This window comes from Pseudophryne corroboree, chromosome 4 (genome assembly GCF_028390025.1).
Source record: "Pseudophryne corroboree isolate aPseCor3 chromosome 4, aPseCor3.hap2, whole genome shotgun sequence".
Classification (NCBI taxonomy): domain Eukaryota; kingdom Metazoa; phylum Chordata; class Amphibia; order Anura; family Myobatrachidae; genus Pseudophryne; species Pseudophryne corroboree.
The window spans coordinates 4,687,737-4,707,440 of record NC_086447.1 but is presented as its reverse complement, the minus strand read 5'-3'; the positions used below and the strand labels follow the sequence as shown (position 1 = coordinate 4,707,440).

Genomic DNA, 19,704 nt, shown 5'->3' with positions numbered 1-19,704 from the left:
GTCTCTCCTGAGCTTCGTCCAAATCTCCTGTCCTGGGCTCATACATCTAAATTTACTGGTCACCCTGGAGTCTTAAAAACTTTCAAGTTTCTGTCCCAAACTTATTGGTGGCCTCATATGAAAGTAGATGTTCAGGAATTCATAGCTTCATGTCCCAAATGTGCTCAGCACAAAGTTCCTCGTCAGGCTCCTGCAGGCCAATTGCTACCAAATTCCATTCCCAAGCGTCCCTGGTCTCATTTATCAATGGACTTCATTTCCGATCTTCCTCCCTCTAATGGATACGATACCATCTGGGTAGTGGTTGATAGGTTTTCAAAAATGGCACATTTCATACCACTCATGGGATTACCCTCTGCTCCAAAGCTGGCACAGTTATTTCTTCGTGAAATCTTTAGGTTACATGGACTTCCAACAGAAATAATATCCGACCGTGGTGTACAGTTTGTGGCAAAGTTTTGGAGGGCTCTGTATTCTGCGCTATAGGTCAAACTTAAGTTCTCTACGGCCTATCACCCTCAAACAAATGGGCAGACGGAGAGGGTAAATCAAGAGCTTGAGACCTATCTAAGACTGTATATTTCCTCTTCACAGGATAACTGGGTAGATTTATTGCCTTGGGCGGAATTTGCTCATAATTTCCGATATCATACTTCCACAGATACAACTCCTTTTTTCGCAGTTTATGGTCAATATCCTAGAGTACCAGATTTCCAAGATTTACCTGTCATAGACGTGCCCGCAGCTGCTTCTGCTCTTCAGCGGTTCTCTCAAATTTGGAAGAAGATTCATCTGTCTCTCAAAAAGGTTTCTCAGCGGTATAAAATGTTTGCTGATCGAAAGAGACGAGCAGTTCCCAGTTTAAAGCCAGGCGACAAAGTCTGGTTATCTACTCGGAATCTCCGTCTCAGAGTTCCTTCGATGAAATTTGCCCCACGGTTTATTGGACCATTCCCAGTAGAAAGTGTTATTAATCCGGTGGTTTATAAATTAAAACTGCCTTCCTATTTGAAAATTCCCAACTCATTCCATATTTCTCTCCTCAGACCACTAATTCTCAATCGTTTCCAGAGAGTGCTTCCAGTAGGCCCGAAGGTACAAACTCATCGGGGCGTGGAATACGAGGTGGAAAAGATCTTGGACTCTCGTCATCGCTACGGTCATTTGCAATACCTAATTGACTGGTCTGGATATGGTCCTGAAGAGAGGAGTTGGGTCAACGCTACGGATGTGCACGCTCCACGGTTGGTGCAAGCCTTCCACAGACTCTTCCCTGCCAAGCCTCGTGGGTGTTCGGAGTCCACCCATAAAGGAGGGGGTACTGTCAGGAATTGGCGGTCAGCTGCGTCTCACCTACCAGCGCGCTGGTGTGCAGGCCTCCGGAGGTCATGGCCCCAGTCGCGGCTGTATGGATGCGCTGACCGCGAGCGTCATTTCCCATGTCGCCGAGTGCCCCTGAGTCTGGTCCTGCGTTTGTGTTCTGCTGTGTGCCGGCATCCGGTCCGTGTGGATGCTGCTGTGATTCCTGCTTCCAATCCAGCCCTGAGTTTCCAGCCAGAACACCGCGACCAATCACTGCAGAGCAAGGGGTATAAGTTCCTGTCCGGGGCTCACTCTCATCGCCTCGGACAACGGGTCACATACCCTGTGTCGAGTTCTCCCAGTTCCTGCGTTCCTGTTTCCAGCGATCCTTTGTGGACATCTCACTTGTTCCAGATTCCGTTTCCACAGCTCTCCTGTTACTCCGGACTTCAGCTACATCCAGCTTCAAAACCCATCAGCAGTAAGAGACTCTCCTCAGGTGTTTTTTCTTATTACTTACCTGTGCACTAATTGTCAGCATACCATCTGTGCAACTCAGCCGCATAACATCTACTGGCTTAGAGACTGTCTCCTGCTTTAGCCTAAGTGTGGCTATATGGACTTGTGCTGTAACCCCTAAACTGGCATTGTCAGATCACATGCAACCACGCCACCCCAGTGTCCCCAAATTTTTGATGAGAAGATCTGTTCTGCAGATGCGCCCGATATATTTAACTATTTAAAAAAACAACCTTTTAAAACTATATTAAATGTAAAAAAAATTAAATACAACTATATGAACAGTTTTATAGGGGAAAAATCATCAGTTAAGTGGTTAACAGAGTCTGTGAGTTACTCATATATTCCGGAGTTCTGCTTTCATTACCATTATCCGTTTATCCTGTGTTATTCAGAGACTGTGTATTTCCAAATACTACCGGAGTTCTGTTGTTATCTCACCTGCATTCATTATCAAGTTATTTACGTTCTGCTGCAAAAGACTTTTATGTTATTTGGATTCGGTTATCTGTCATAAGTTTTCTGCATTACCGGTTTCCATCATATTCAGTATTGTACCATCTGCTTTACATTAATAAATATCAGCGCTTATGCGCAGGACTTTTATATTGCCTCCCCGCTTTATACATCGCACCAACACTGACCCACTAGCGCCCCCGCCGGGGACAGACAAATCCAGAGACCTGACACATGGCATCAATAAGCTCAGCTATATCCTCTGAGCTGAAACCCTCCGACTGATCATCATATGGGGTATTTGAATACATTGTATCCTCATCTGTTGTATCATTTTGTGTAGTCTGTAACATGGATGTATCTACCCTGGTTTTAATAGCCTGGCTACTTGTAGAAGCTGCTGGAACCAAACCATAAAGAGGGAGCTGCATGTATGGGTTAATAGTGTAACCTATTCCCGGGGGTGGAACTGCAGGTGCTAATCTGTCAGGTATTGTAGACAAGGTCTGTGCGACCACACCCCTTCTTGCAGGGCGTTGCCCCTCATAAGTAAGAAAACTGGGCTATTCCATGCAAAATCCTTTTACCAGATAAGAATGTTAAGGGAGTAGAAGTCCCTGATAAAGTATCCTTGTCTTTTACCGCTCACAGACATGGTAAATAATCCGTTTTTTTTTTACAAATACTACTCTCTGTGACTGAAAATCACCTATATAGCTATAGAAGTGATATCAATCTGACCACCCATGCACCTGAATTAAGGTTCAGAAACAATACTGACATATAAAAGTCAGCAATCACACTAGCAGTCAGTCACATGTTAAATTGTCATATGAGAATATAATCAACCACAAAAATACTTTTCTAGTATGTAGCATTACAATTACTGCATTTCTGTTTTTAAACAGCTATTACAACAAGTTTTCAGGCATAATATGCAGAAAACAACAGTACTGTACAGGCCTCATATGCATTGTGTACCAAAATTAACTATTCATACTAATAAGTAGATAGAATCTTAGTACAGGTTGAGTATCCCTTATCCAAAATGCTTGGGACCAGAGGTATTTTGGATATGGGATTTTTCCGTATTTTGGAATAATTGCATAACATAATGAGATATCATGGTGATGGGACCTAAATCTAAGCACAGAATGCATTTATGTTTCATATACACCTTATACACACAGCCTGGAGGTCATTTTAGCCAATATTTTTAATAACTTTGTGTATTAAACAAAGTTGGTGTACATTGAGCCATCAAAAAACAAAGGTTTCACTATTTCACTCTCAATCAAAAAAGTCCGTATTTCGGAATATTCCGTATTTCGGAATATTTGGATATGGGATACTCAACCTGTACTGTATAACCCTTACTCAGAGTGGGATACAAGGAGACTCACCCCACTTCCAAGATCGATCAATACGCTCGAAAGACGCTGAGTGGATTCAGACGTGATAATGTCGATATTATCTTAAATCATAAAGCTATACCTCTAGATACACTTTTACCGTGGAGCCGCTATGGCCGTTAGACCGAATACACGTGCTACGCACTCTGTACGCTATTTGCGTACAGAGTCCCGTACGTGGTGCGTACTTGGCGTACACACGCTGCGCTGAGTGTAGAGTACGCACAACGCACAATTGATAACCTTTAAACCTTGTTAGTGATACAACGTAATGATATGATTACACCTTAAACCCTTAGCAGCAAATTACTGCAACGATGTTATACCTTAAACCTTAAGTAGCGCAGACGGTATAAAGTACCCGCAGTGCGTACACCTTATCAATGCTTATACACCTTATACAGTTAAATATGCTTTTAAACCCTTGCAGGAAAGTGAGGACACAACACCGATTTGTAGTTGAAACCACAGGGTTCTAAGGCCACCGTGGATTATTTCAAAAGGTAAAACAGTACAAATAATACACTACAGGCTAACAAGATAAATCTAAAACAGAGTAATGGCTACAGAGAATGTACATATACGTGAGAATGTTCGCAAGCGCAACCCGGCCGGTCCTCCGCTTGTCAGATAGAAAGCGTTCAGAGTCATCTGACCAACCAGGCAACAATGGGCTTTTTATACACAACTTACATACACAATACAATGGTCACTGTAATCGCATTGTCCATTGGACACAGATGTGTCTTTTCATTACAGGAGAGGTCATAGGTTGATTTGAAAAGATGGGCGATGTCTTTCCCCAACTGCTCTGGTGGGTGGTATCCTCTGGATTCCCGCCGCATACATAATATACAGTAACTACAGTTAATATCTATATTCTACTTTTGCACATAACTATACGCTGGAACATGCGATCTTTCTCTAACCAATACCGGAATGTTACCCTTAAAATACCCTACAGCTGGATACCAAACACCACCTTCCAACCTTTATCTGAAACTTCCTATCATGCAAAGGCGAATCCCTTTGTCCTGGAACTGTTTAAACTGTTGATACTCGCTGATGTGGTGTAGGGGAACTACGTGTACAAAATGCACTATTTGGGTTAAATATGTAATGTTCTAATAACCCTCTACGCGCTCACAAACTCCGCCGTAAATACCCATACCACGCGCATGATCGCAGGAGCGATCCTACACAAATTGCGGATATGTGCACGCACGGCGGACTGAGTGCACGCGCAGCGGGCATGTGCATGGGGTTAGTACAGGGTATATGCATTACAATATTTTTCGACTTTGACAGACGCTACTAGTGTACACTGCCACTCCGGTAACTGATAAAGGACACAGCGCTCAGTGAGCAATGAGTGTATGAAGACGCTCCTGTCTGCGACCCGGTCTCGGCGGCAAACTGGTCATGAACTGGGGGAGGGGCGACCAGGAGAGTGTCTGACTCCCCCTGCTGACATAAACTCCAGGGATCGCGGCCTCAACCTAGTCCTGGCGCCTATGATCCCTAAAGCCTAGCGCTGGAGCACTTAAGAGTGGCGACGCGTCAGCCACTGTTTGTAGTCTCCTCCAAAACAGTGCGGCTGTGTCCGGAATCCCCTAGTAAGTGGAACCGATGCCTTACCTTCTCCCCATGCTCCGGCCACAGCCTGGTAACGTTTGCTGGACCTGCTAGAACATCTGTCACAGACGCCCGCCGAGACAGCACTAATACCCGAAGGTAAGCGGTTGCGACCCGGTGGGGAGTTGTTGGAGCGACTCTTTCTAGCATGCGTTTAAGACGCTGTTAAGAAAAGTCACTCAAAAATAAGAATTTACTCACCGGTAATTCTATTTCTCGTAGTCCGTAGTGGATGCTGGGGACTCCTTAAGGACCATGGGAAATAGCGGCTCCGCAGGAGACTGGGCACAACTAAGAAAGATTTAGGACTACCTGGTGTGCACTGGCTCCTCCCTCTATGCCCCTCCTCCAGACCTCAGTTAGGAAACTGTGCCCGGAAGAGCTGACACTACAAGGAAAGGATTTGGAATCCAGGGTAAGACTCATACCAGCCACACCAATCACACCGTATAACTCGTGATACTATACCCAGTGAACAGTATGAATAACAACTGAGCCTCACTAACAGATGGCTCCAAACAATAACCCTTTAGTTAGGCAATAACTATATACAAGTATTGCAGACAATCCGCACTTGGGATGGGCGCCCAGCATCCACTACGGACTACGAGAAATAGAATTATTGGTGAGTAAATTCTTATTTTCTCTAACGTCCTAGTGGATGCTGGGGACTCCGTAAGGACCATGGGGATTATACCAGAGCTCCCAAATGGGCGGGAGAGTGCGGATGACTCTGCAGCACCGAATGAGCAAACTCTAGGTCCTCCTCAGCCAGGGTGTCAAACTTGTAGAATTTAGCAAATGTGTTTGACCCCGACCAAGTAGCAGCTCGGCAAAGTTGTAAAGCCGAGACCCCTCGGGCAGCCGCCCAAGAAGAGCCCACTTTCCTCGTGGAATGGGCTTTTACAGATTTAGGATGCGGCAGTCCAGCCGCAGAACGTGCAAGTTGAATCGTACTACAGATCCAGCGAGCAATAGACTGCTTTGAAGCAGGAGCACCCAGCTTGTTCGGCGCATACAGGATAAATAGCGAGTCAGTTTTCCTGACTCCAGCCGTCCTGGAAACATAGATTTTCAGGGCCCTGACTACGTCCAGCAACTTGGAATCCTCCAAGTCCTTAGTAGCCGCAGGCACCACAATAGGTTGGTTCAAATGCAAAGCTGATACCACCTTAGGAAGAAATTGGGGACGAGTCCTCAATTCTGCCCTATCCATATGGAAAATCAGATAAGGGCTTTTACATGACAAAGCCGCCAATTCTAACACACGCCTGGCCGAAGCCAAGGCCAACAGCATGACCACTTTCCACGCGAGATATTTTAGTTCCACGGTTTTAAGTGGCTCAAACCAATGTGACTTAAGGAAATTCAACACCACGTTGAGATCCCAAGGTGCCACTGGAGGCACAAAAGGGGGCTGAATATGCAGCACTCCCTTAACAAAAGTCTGAACTTCAGGCAGTGAAGCCAGTTCTTTTTGGAAGAAAATCGACAGAGCCGAAATCTGGACCTTAATGGAACCCAATTTGAGGCCCATAGTCACCCCTGACTGTAGGAAGTCTAAATATACTTTCTTTTCTAAGAGCTCAGGAGAGCCGTTAGTGTGCAACCAGCTCGGCCGGGCACAAAATTCTAACTGAGGTCTGGAGGAGGGGCATAGAGGGAGGAGCCAGTGCACACCAGGTAGTCCTAAATCTTTCTTATTTGTGCCCAGTCTCCTGCGGAGCCGCTATTCCCCATGGTCCTTACGGAGTCCCCAGCATCCACTAGGACGTCAGAGAAACATAGTAAGACTATAAAAATAAAATAATAAAAGCTTAGGGCTGCCTTAACAGCAGCCCTGTGACCATGGTCCGTCTCCTGCCGCACCAAGCAAAAACCTGATTTGACTGAGTCGGTGGGCGGGATTATATGGAGGAGCCCCGATGCATCCTGGGAGGCCAGAAAACTCGTGACTATTTGGTGCCATATGCAGTGTTACAGAGGGGTGTGTATACATATGCAGTGTTACAGAGGGGTGTGTATACATATGCAGTGTTACAGAGGGGTGTGTATACATATGCAGTGTTACAGAGGGGTGTGTATACATATGCAGTGTTACAGAGGGGTGTGTATACATATGCAGTGTTACAGAGGGGTGTGTATACATATGCAGTGTTACAGAGGGGTGTGTATACATATGCAGTGTTACAGAGGGGTGTGTATACATATGCAGTGTTACAGAGGGGTGTGTATACATATGCGGTGTGACAGAGGGGTGTGTATACATATGCGGTGTGACAGAGGGGTGTGTATACATATGCAGTGTTACAGAGGGGTGTGTATACATATGCGGTGTGACAGAGGGGTGTGTATACATATGCGGTGTGACAGAGGGGTGTGTATACATATGCAGTGTTACAGAGGGGTGTGTATACATACATATTGCCCCCACATTACCCCCAGCACATTGCACTCACCTATGACGAATGCCTCCTTGAACGGAGTGCCAGACTCGTTGTACCAGGGCGGGCGCCCGGCCGTGTAGATGGTCCTGTTGTTTGTGCGCAGTAATGGCGGCTCGGTCTTGCTCTGACTGGTGGTGCGCTTACGGGGTGACAGAGATGGGGTGAGGGGCAGGCGGGTGAGCAGAGTATCCAGGGAATCATCCCCACTGTCGCTGGTGGGAGAGGAACATCTGTCACCGTATGTCTGTATCGGTACCCCAGCGCACACCCCGCTATTCCTGCCCCAGCGCACACCCCGCTATTCCTGCCCCAGCGCACACCCTGCTATTCCTGCCCCAGCGCACACCCTGCTATTCCTGCCCCAGCGCACACCCCGCTATTCCTGCCCCAGCGCACACCCTGCTATTCCTGCCCCAGCGCACACCCTGCTATTCCTGCCCCAGCGCACACCCCGCTATTCCTGCCCCAGCGCACACCCCGCTATTCCTGCCCCAGCGCACACCCCGCTATTCCTGCCCCAGCGCACACCCTGCTATTCCTGCCCCAGCGCACACCCCGCTATTCCTGCCCCAGCGCACACCCCGCTATTCCTGCCCCAGCGCACACCCTGCTATTCCTGCCCCAGCGCACACCCCGCTATTCCTGCCCCAGCGCACACCCCGCTATTCCTGCCCCAGCGCACACCCCGCTATTCCTGCCCCAGCGCACACCCTGCTATTCCTGCCCCAGCGCACACCCTGCTATTCCTGCCCCAGCGCACACCCTGCTATTCCTGCCCCAGCGCACACCCCGCTATTCCTGCCCCAGCGCACACCCCGCTATTCCTGCCCCAGCGCACACCCTGCTATTCCTGCCCCAGCGCACACCCCGCTATTCCTGCCCCAGCGCACACCCTGCTATTCCTGCCCCAGCGCACACCCCGCTATTCCTTCCCCAGCGCACACCCCGCTATTCCTGCCCTGCCCCAGCGCCCACCCCACTACTCCTGCCCCAACGTACACCCCTACAGTACTACTCTTGCACTGCCCCAGGGTACACCGATACCCAGTCCTCCCCACACTACTACACCAGACACTCAGGTCTATAAATCCCAGGTACACTGCAATAACACACACTACTACAACAGACCCAGCTCGCACACACTGCTGCTCCTGCACAGCAATAAGTCAGGACAGTGATAGCCTGTGCTCTGCTATTCCTGCGCTCTCTGTACCTGCGTATAGGGAGGAAGCCGCAGCGAGCAGAGATCACTGCTCCAAAGTAACACTCAGTCCCTGAGCGGTCCATGCTGGAGTGAGGAAGGGTCGCACACGTACCATCCTCCCCCTGCTACACACTGTGCCAAAAATAGGGAGAGACACTCCACAGCTGCCAGACAAAAATACCTGGGGCGAGCCTCATCTACAGGCCAGGAGCCGGGTGCCTCATCTACAGGCCAGGAGCCGGGTGCCTCATCTACAGGCCAGGAGCCGGGTGCCTCATCTACAGGCCAGGAGCCGGGTGCCTCCACAGTGCCTCATCTACAGGCCAGGAGCCGGATGCCTCCACAGTGCCTCATCTACAGGCCAGGAGCCGGGTGCCTCCACAGTGCCTCATCTACAGGCCAGGAGCCGGGTGCCTCCACAGTGCCTCATCTACAGGCCAGGAGCCGAGTGCCTCCACAGTGCCTCATCTACAGGCCAGGAGCCGAGTGCCTCCACAGTGCCTCATCTACAGGCCAGGAGCCGAGTGCCTCCACAGTGCCTCATCTACAGGCCAGGAGCCGAGTGCCTCCACAGTGCCTCATCTACAGGCCAGGAGCCGGATGCCTCCACAGTGCCTCATCTACAGGCCAGGAGCCTCCACAGTGCCTCATCTACAGGCCAGGAGCCGGGTGCCTCATCTACAGGCCAGGAGCTGGGCGCCTCATCTACAGGCCAGGAGCAGGGTGCCTCCACAGTGCCTCATCTACAGGCCAGGAGCAGGGTGCCTCCACAGTGCCTCATCTACAGGCCAGGAGCCGGGCGCCTCATCTACAGGCCAAGAGCCTCATCTACAGTACAGTACAGTACACCGACACATGGGGAGGGACAGTACACTGACACATGGGAGGGAGAGGGGGGACAGTACACTGACACATGGGAGGGAGAGGGGGGACAGTACACTGACATGGGAGGGAGAGGGGGGGACAGTACACTGACACATGGGAGGAGGGGGGGACAGTACACTGACACATGGGGGGGGACAGTACACTGACACATGGGGGGGGACAGTACACTGACACATGGGGGGGACAGTACACTGACACATGGGGGGGGACAGTACACTGACACATGGGGGGGACAGTACACTGACACATGGGGGGGGACAGTACACTGACACATGGGGGGGGACAGTACACTGACACATGGGGGGGGACAGTACACTGACACATGGGGGGGGACAGTACACTGACACATGGGGGGGGACAGTACACTGACACATGGGGGGGGACAGTACACTGACACATGGGGGGGGGGACAGTACACTGACACATGGGGGGGGACAGTACACTGACACATGGGGGGGGACAGTACACTGACACATGGGGGGGGACAGTACACTGACACATGGGGGGGGGGGACAGTACACTGACACATGGGGGGGGGACAGTACACTGACACATGGGGGGGGGACAGTACACTGACACATGGGGGGGGGACAGTACACTGACGCATGGGGGGGGGGGCGACAGTACACTGACACATGGGAGGAGGAGGGGGGACAATACACCGACACATGGGAGGAGAGGGGGACAGTACACTGACACATGGGAGGGAGAGGGGAGGGGGACAGTACACTGACACATGGGAGGGAGAGGGGGACAGTACACTGACACATGGGGAGGGACAGTACACTGACACATGGGAGGGAGAGGGGGGACAGTACACTGACACATGGGAGGGAGAGGGGGACAGTACACTGACACATGGGAGGGAGATGGGAGGACAGTACAATAACACATGGGAGAGAGATGGGAGGACAGTACACTGACACATGGGAGGGAGAGGGGGTGCCTCATCTACAGGCCAGGAGCCGGGTGCCTCATCTACAGGCCAGGAGCCGGGTGCCTCCACAGTGCCTCATCGACAGGCCAAGAGCCGGGTGCCTCATCTACAGGCCAGGAGCCGGGTGCCTCATCTACAGGCCAGGAGCCGGTGCCTCATCTACAGGCCAGGAGCCGGGTGCCTCATCTACAGGCCAGGAGCCGGGTGCCTCATCTACAGGCCAGGAGCCGGGTGCCCCATCTACAGGCCAGGAGCCGGGTGCCCCATCTACAGGCCAGGAGCCGGGTGCCCCATCTACAGGCCAGGAGCCGGGTGCCCCATCTACAGGCCAGGAGCCGGGTGCCCCATCTACAGGCCGGGTGCCCCATCTACAGGCCAGGAGCCTCATCTACAGGCCAGGAGCCTCCACAGTGCCTTATCTACAGGCCAGGAGCCGGGTGCCTCCACAGTGCCTCATCTACAGGCCAGGAGCCGGGTGCCTCCACAGTGCTTTATCTACAGGCCAGGAGCCAGGTGCCTCATACACTAGCATTCAGCAAGCAAGGGAGAATCACCCCACTATCCTCCCATCTACGCCCGCACACAGGGGATAGAAGGGAGGAGGTGGGTCGTTACCAGTGTCATTAGCCCCAGCCAGCACCCCCCATCCCAGCACCCGCACAGAACACTGACACATGGGAGGAGAGGGGGACAGTACACTGACACATGGGAGGAGAGGGGGACAGTACACTGACACATGGGAGGAGAGGGAGGGAGGACACAGTACAATGACACATGGGAGGAGAGGGAGGATGAGGGGGACAGTACACTGACACATGGGAGGAGAGGGAGGGGGACAGTACAATGACACTTGGGAGGAGAGGGAGGGGGACAGTACAATGACACTTGGGAGGAGAGGGAGGGGGACAGTACAATGACACTTGGGAGGAGAGGGAGGGGGACAGTACAATGACACTTGGGAGGAGAGAGAGGGGGACAGTACAATGACACTTGGGAGGAGAGAGAGGGGGACAGTACAATGACACATGGGAGGAGAGAGAGGGGGACAGTACAATGACACATGGGAGGAGAGGGGACACAGTACACTGACACATGGGAGGAGAGAGGGGGACAGTACAATGACACATGGGAGGAGAGAGGGGGACAGTACAATGACACATGGGAGGAGAGAGAGGGGGACAGTACACCGACACATGGGAGGAGAGGGGGGGACAGTACAGTGACACATGGGGAGGGACAGTACACTGAAACATGGGAGGAGAGGGGACACAGTACACTGACACATGGGAGGGAGAGGGGGGACAGTACAATGACACATGGGAGGAGAGGTGGGGGACGGTACAGTGACACATGGAAGGAGAGGGGGGGACGGTACAGTGACACATGGGAGGAGAGGGGGGGGACGGTACAGTGACACATGGGAGGAGAGGGGGGGACGGTACAGTGACACATGGGAAGAGAGGGGGACAATACACTGACACATGGCAGGAGAGGGGGACAGTACACTGACACATGGGAGGGAGAGGGGGGACAGTACAATGACACATGGGTGGAGAGGGGGGGGGGACGGTACAGTGACACATGGAAGGAGAGGGGGGGGCGGTACAGTGACACATGGGAGGAGAGGGGGGGCGGTACAGTGACACATGGAGGGAGAGGGGGGACAATACACTGACACATGGGAGGGAGAGGGGGGGCAGTACAGTGATACATGGGAGAGGGGGACAGTACACTGACACATGGGAGGAGAGGGGGACAGTACACTGACACATGGGAGGAGAGGGGGACAGTACACTGACACATGGGAGGAGAGGGGGACAGTACACTGACACATGGGGGGGAGAGGGGGACAGTACACTGACACATGGGGGGGGGAGAGGGGGACAGTACACTGACACATGGGGGGGAGGAGGGGGACAGTACACTGACACATGGGGAGGGGGACAATACACTGACACATGGGGAGGGAGAGGGGGACAGTACACTGACACATGGGGAGGGAGAGGGGGACAGTACACTGACACATGAGGAGGGACAGTACACTGACACATGAGGAGGGACAGTACACTGACACATGGGAGGAGAGGGGACACGGTACACTGACACATGGGAGGAGAGGGGGGACGGCACAGTGACACATGGGAGGAGAGGGGGGGACAGTACAGTGACACATGGGAGGGAGAGGGGGGACAGTACAATGACACATGGGAGGGAGAGGGGGGACAATACACTGACACATGGGGGGGGACAATACACTGACACATGGGAGGAGGAGGGGGGGACAGTACAATGACACATGGGAGGGAGAGGGGGGAAAGTACAATGACACATGGGAGGAGAGGGGGGGGGGGACAGTACAGTGACACATGGGAGGAGAGGGGGGGGGGACAGTACAGTGACACATGGGAGGGAGAGGGGGGAAAGTACAATGACACATGGGAGGAGAGGGGGGGGGGGGACAGTACAGTGACACATGGGAGGAGAGGGGGGGGGGGACAGTACAGTGACACATGGGAGGAGAGGGGGGGGGGGACAGTACAGTGACACATGGGATGGAGAGGGGGGACAGTAAAATGACACATGGGGGGTACACTGAGGCCCGGCAGGGCTGGTACCTGTGTGGGCGGCCTCTCCCCGCATCTCCCTCCATCACTCCGGAACTCTGCTCTCCGCAATCTCCATCCTCCATGGTAGCGTCTGGGTTGCCTGAGCCGGAAGGACCTCGTGCACGTCAGGCAATGGGCGGTGCTGGGGGCGGAGCCAATAGAAGCGCGGCGCGCGCGCGCACGCGGGAACGTTAGATAGCAGTGCACGGCGGTCAGCGGCTGATGTATATGGGAGTGGGATCCCCGGACAGGACGCGGGTGGCACCATCAGGCCGGTTTGGCTGGCGGGTGGCAATGGGACCCATCCCGGGGTTAGTGGTGGGAGCTGCTCAGTGGGTCAGTGTTACTCTATGTCGGCACGGGGTGGGTCAGTGTTACCCTATGTCGGCACACTAGTGAGGGAGAAAGGAGATGCCTAGTATGAGTTGTGGATTCACTGCAACGCTGGGAGTAGTGTCGCCGGGGCCTGTCCTATTAGTCAGCGCTTGGAATAGTGTTGCCGGGGCCTGTCCTATTAGTCAGCGCTGGGAATAGTGTTGCCGGGGCCTGTCCTATTAGTCAGCGCTGGGAGTAGTGTCGCCGGGGCCTGTCCTATTAGTCAGCGCTGGTAATAGTGTCGCCGGGGCCTGTCCTATTAGTCAGCGCTGGTAGTAGTGTCGCCGGGGCCTGTCCTATTAGTCAGCGCTGGGAATAGTGTCGCCGGGGCCTGTTCTATTAGTCAGCGCTGGGAGTAGTGTCGCCGGGGCCTGTCCTATTAGTCAGCGCTGGGGATAGTGTCGCCGGGGCCTGTCCTATTAGTCAGCGCTGGTGATATATGGGAGCGGGATCCCCGGACAGGACGCGGGTGGCACCATCAGGCCGGTTTGGCTGGCGGGTGGCAATGGGACCCATCCCGGGGTTAGTGGTGGGAGCTGCTCAGTGGGTCAGTGTTACTCTATGTCGGCACGGGGTGGGTCAGTGTTACCCTATGTCGGCACACTAGTGAGGGAGAAAGGAGATGCCTAGTATGAGTTGTGGATTCACTGCAACGCTGGGAGTAGTGTCGCCGGGGCCTGTCCTATTAGTCAGCGCTTGGAATAGTGTTGCCGGGGCCTGTCCTATTAGTCAGCGCTGGTGATAGTGTCGCCGGGGCCTGTCCTATTAGTCAGCGCTTGGAATAGTGTTGCCGGGGCCTGTCCTATTAGTCAGCGCTGGGAATAGTGTTGCCGGGGGCCTGTCCTATTAGTCAGCGCTGGGAGTAGTGTCGCCGGGGCCTGTCCTATTAGTCAGCGCTGGTAATAGTGTCGCCGGGGCCTGTCCTATTAGTCAGCGCTGGTAGTAGTGTCGCCGGGGCCTGTCCTATTAGTCAGCGCTGGGAATAGTGTCGCCGGGGCCTGTCCTATTAGTCAGCGCTGGTGATAGTGTCGCCGGGGCCTGTCCTATTAGTCAGCGCTGGGAATAGTGTCGCCGGGGCCTGTCCTATTAGTCAGCGCTGGTGATAGTGTCGCCGGGGCCTGTCCTATTAGTCAGCGCTTGGAATAGTGTTGCCGGGGCCTGTCCTATTAGTCAGCGCTTGGAATAGTGTTGCCGGGGCCTGTCCTATTAGTCAGCGCTGGTGATAGTGTCGCCGGGGCCTGTCCTATTAGTCAGCGCTGGGAATAGTGTCGCCGGGGCCTGTCCTATTAGTCAGCGCTGGTGATAGTGTCGCCGGGGCCTGTCCTATTAGTCAGCGCTTGGAATAGTGTTGCCGGGGCCTGTCCTATTAGTCAGCGCTTGGAATAGTGTTGCCGGGGCCTGTCCTATTAGTCAGCGCTGGTGATAGTGTCGCCGGGGCCTGTCCTATTAGTCAGCGCTGGTGATAGTGTCGCCGGGGCCTGTCCTATTAGTCAGCGCTTGGAATAGTGTTGCCGGGGCCTGTCCTATTAGTCAGCGCTGGTGATAGTGTCGCCGGGGCCTGTCCTATTAGTCAGCGCTGGTAATAGTGTCGCCGGGGCCTGTCCTATTAGTCAGCGCTGGTGATAGTGTCGCCGGGGCCTGTCCTATTAGTCAGCGCTGGTAGTAGTGTCGCCGGGGCCTGTCCTATTAGTCAGCGCTGGGAATAGTGTCGCCGGGGCCTGTCCTATTAGTCAGCGCTGGTAGTAGTGTCGCCGGGGCCTGTCCTATTAGTCAGCGCTGGGAATAGTGTCGCCGGGGCCTGTCCTATTAGTCAGCGCTGGGAATAGTGTCGCCGGGGCCTGTCCTATTAGTCAGCGCTGGGAATAGTGTCGCCGGGGCCTGTCCTATTAGTCAGCGCTGGGAATAGTGTCGCCGGGGCCTGTCCTATTAGTCAGCGCTGGGAATAGTGTCGCCGGGGCCTGTCCTATTAGTCAGCGCTGGTAATAGCGTCGCCGGGGCCTGTCCTATTAGTCAGCGCTGGTGATAGTGTCGCCGGGGCCTGTCCTATTAGTCAGCGCTGGTAATAGTGTCGGTGTCGCCGGGGCCTGTCCTATTAGTCAGCGCTGGTAATAGTGTCGCCGGGGCCTGTCCTATTAGTCAGCGCTGGTAGTAGTGTCGCCGGGGCCTGTCCTATTAGTCAGCGCTGGGAATAGTGTCGCCGGGGCCTGTCCTATTAGTCAGCGCTGGGAATAGTGTCGCCGGGGCCTGTCCTATTAGTCAGCGCTGGTGATAGTGTCGCCGGGGCCTCTCCTATTAGTCAGCGCTGGGAATAGTGTCGCCGGGGCCTGTCCTATTAGTCAGCGCTTGGAATAGTGTTGCCGGGGCCTGTCCTATTAGTCAGCGCTTGGAATAGTGTTGCCGGGGCCTGTCCTATTAGTCAGCGCTGGGAGTAGTGTCGCCGGGGCCTGTCCTATTAGTCAGCGCTGGGAATAGTGTCGCCGGGGCCTGTCCTATTAGTCAGCGCTGGGAATAGTGTCGCCGGGGCCTGTCCTATTAGTCAGCGCTGGTGATAGTGTCGCCGGGGCCTCCTATTAGTCAGCGCTGGTGATAGTGTCGCCGGGGCCTCTCCTATTAGTCAGCGCTGGTAATAGTGTCGCCGGGGCCTCTCCTATTAGTCAGCGCTGGTAATAGTGTCGCCGGGGCCTGTCCTATTAGTCAGCGTTTGGAATAGTGTTGCCGGGGCCTGTCCTATTAGTCAGCGCTGGGAGTAGTGTCGCCGGGGCCTGTCCTATTAGTCAGCGCTGGTAATAGCGTCGCCGGGGCCTGTCCTATTAGTCAGCGCTGGGAGTAGTGTCGCCGGGGCCTGTCCTATTAGTCAGCGCTGGTGATAGTGTCGCCGGGGCCTGTTCTATTAGTCAGCGCTGGGAGTAGTGTCGCCGGGGCCTGTCCTATTAGTCAGCGCTGGTGATAGTGTCGCCGGGGCCTCTCCTATTAGTCAGCACTGGTGATAGTGTCGCCGGGGCCTGTCCTATTAGTCAGCGCTGGTAATAGTGTCGCCGGGGCCTGTCCTATTAGTCAGCGCTGGTAATAGTGTCGCCGGGGCCTGTCCTATTAGTCAGCGCTGGTGATAGTGTCGCCGGGGCCTCTCCTATTAGTCAGCACTGGTGATAGTGTCGCCGGGGCCTGTCCTATTAGTCAGCGCTGGTGATAGTGTCGCCGGGGCCTCTCCTATTAGTCAGCACTGGTGATAGTGTCGCCGGGGCCTGTTCTATTAGTCAGCGCTGGGGATAGTGTCGCCGGGGCCTGTCCTATTAGTCAGCGCTGGTGATATATGGGAGCGGGATCCCCGGACAGGACGCGGGTGGCACCATCAGGCCGGTTTGGCTGGCGGGTGGCAATGGGACCCATCCCGGGGTTAGTGGTGGGAGCTGCTCAGTGGGTCAGTGTTACCCTATGTCGGCACGGGGTGGGTCAGTGTTACCCTATGTCGGCACACTAGTGAGGGAGAAAGGAGATGCCTAGTATGAGTTGTGGATTCACTGCAACGCTGGGAGTAGTGTCGCCGGGGCCTGTCCTATTAGTCGGCGCTGGTAGTAGTGTCGCCGGGGCCTGTCCTATTAGTCAGCGCTGGGAATAGTGTCGCCGGGGCCTGTCCTATTAGTCAGCGCTGGTGATATATGGGAGCGGGATCCCCGGACAGGACGCGGGTGGCACCATCAGGCCGGTTTGGCTGGCGGGTGGCAATGGGACCCATCCCGGGGTTAGTGGTGGGAGCTGCTCAGTGGGTCAGTGTTACCCTATGTCGGCACGGGGTGGGTCAGTGTTACCCTATGTCGGCACACTAGTGAGGGAGAAAGGAGATGCCTAGTATGAGTTGTGGATTCACTGCAACGCTGGGAGTAGTGTCGCCGGGGCCTGTCCTATTAGTCAGCGCTGGTGATAGTGTCGCCGGGGCCTGTCCTATTAGTCAGCGCTGGTGATAGTGTCGCCGGGGCCTGTCCTATTAGTCAGCGCTTGGAATAGTGTTGCCGGGGCCTGTCCTATTAGTCAGCGCTGGTGATAGTGTCGCCGGGGCCTGTCCTATTAGTCAGCGCTGGTAATAGTGTCGCCGGGGCCTGTCCTATTAGTCAGCGCTGGTGATAGTGTCGCCGGGGCCTGTCCTATTAGTCAGCGCTGGTAGTAGTGTCGCCGGGGCCTGTCCTATTAGTCAGCGCTGGGAATAGTGTCGCCGGGGCCTGTCCTATTAGTCAGCGCTGGTAGTAGTGTCGCCGGGGCCTGTCCTATTAGTCAGCGCTGGGAATAGTGTCGCCGGGGCCTGTCCTATTAGTCAGCGCTGGGAATAGTGTCGCCGGGGCCTGTCCTATTAGTCAGCGCTGGGAATAGTGTCGCCGGGGCCTGTCCTATTAGTCAGCGCTGGGAATAGTGTCGCCGGGGCCTGTCCTATTAGTCAGCGCTGGGAATAGTGTCGCCGGGGCCTGTCCTATTAGTCAGCGCTGGTAATAGCGTCGCCGGGGCCTGTCCTATTAGTCAGCGCTGGTGATAGTGTCGCCGGGGCCTGTCCTATTAGTCAGCGCTGGTAATAGTGTCGCCGGGGCCTGTCCTATTAGTCAGCGCTGGTAGTAGTGTCGCCGGGGCCTGTCCTATTAGTCAGCGCTGGGAATAGTGTCGCCGGGGCCTGTCCTATTAGTCAGCGCTGGGAATAGTGTCGCCGGGGCCTGTCCTATTAGTCAGCGCTGGTGATAGTGTCGCCGGGGCCTCTCCTATTAGTCAGCGCTGGGAATAGTGTCGCCGGGGCCTGTCCTATTAGTCAGCGCTTGGAATAGTGTTGCCGGGGCCTGTCCTATTAGTCAGCGCTTGGAATAGTGTTGCCGGGGCCTGTCCTATTAGTCAGCGCTGGGAGTAGTGTCGCCGGGGCCTGTCCTATTAGTCAGCGCTTGGAATAGTGTTGCCGGGGCCTGTCCTATTAGTCAGCGCTTGGAATAGTGTTGCCGGGGCCTGTCCTATTAGTCAGCGCTGGGAATAGTGTCGCCGGGGCCTGTCCTATTAGTCAGCGCTTGGAATAGTGTTGCCGGGGCCTGTCCTATTAGTCAGCGCTTGGAATAGTGTTGCCGGGGCCTGTCCTATTAGTCAGCGCTGGGAGTAGTGTCGCCGGGGCCTGTCCTATTAGTCAGCGCTGGTAATAGCGTCGCCGGGGCCTGTCCTATTAGTCAGCGCTGGGAGTAGTGTCGCCGGGGCCTGTCCTATTAGTCAGCGCTGGTAATAGTGTCGCCGGGGCCTGTCCTATTAGTCAGCGCTGGTGATAGTGTCGCCGGGGCCTGTCCTATTAGTCAGCGCTGGTGATAGTGTCGCCGGGGCCTCTCCTATTAGTCAGCACTGGTGATAGTGTCGCCGGGGCCTGTCCTATTAGTCAGCGCTGGTGATAGTGTCGCCGGGGCCTGTCCTATTAGTCAGCGCTGGTGATAGTGTCGCCGGGGCCTGTCCTATTAGTCAGCGCTGGTAATAGTGTCGCCGGGGCCTGTCCTATTAGTCAGCGCTGGTAATAGTGTCGCCGGGGCCTGTCCTATTAGTCAGCGCTGGTGATAGTGTCGCCGGGGTCTGTCCTATTAGTCAGCGCTGGTAGTAGTGTCGCCGGGGCCTGTCCTATTAGTCAGCGCTGGGAATAGTGTCGCCGGGGCCTGTCCTATTAGTCAGCGCTGGGAATAGTGTCGCCGGGGCCTGTCCTATTAGTCAGCGCTGGTAATAGCGTCGCCGGGGCCTGTCCTATTAGTCAGCGCTGGTGATAGTGTCGCCGGGGCCTGTCCTATTAGTCAGCGCTGGTAATAGTGTCGCCGGGGCCTGTCCTATTAGTCAGCGCTGGTAGTAGTGTCGCCGGGGCCTGTCCTATTAGTCAGCGCTGGTAATAGTGTCGCCGGGGCCTGTCCTATTAGTCAGCGCTGGTAATAGTGTC

At 54.4% G+C, this 19,704-nt stretch overlaps 1 protein-coding gene across 9 annotated transcripts in view; it reads right to left on the bottom strand.

Moving 5' to 3' along the window:
• LOC134908800 (uridine-cytidine kinase-like 1) overlaps window positions 1–13,537 on the bottom strand; it is a 157,410-nt gene extending 143,873 nt beyond the window's left edge. For all 9 annotated transcript variants that reach the window (XR_010175794.1, XR_010175795.1, XR_010175796.1 and 6 more), the window contains exons 1-2: window positions 13,413–13,537; window positions 7,784–7,983 (exon numbers count right to left, since the gene is read on the bottom strand). Coding sequence is in view for 2 of the 9 variants with exons in the window: in XM_063914924.1 (XP_063770994.1) it covers window positions 7,784–7,983; window positions 13,413–13,486 (274 nt within the window). In the remaining 7 variants the exon portion in view is untranslated. The remainder of the gene's footprint in view (window positions 1–7,783; window positions 7,984–13,412) is intronic.
• Window positions 13,538–19,704: the final 6,167 nt, after the last annotated feature.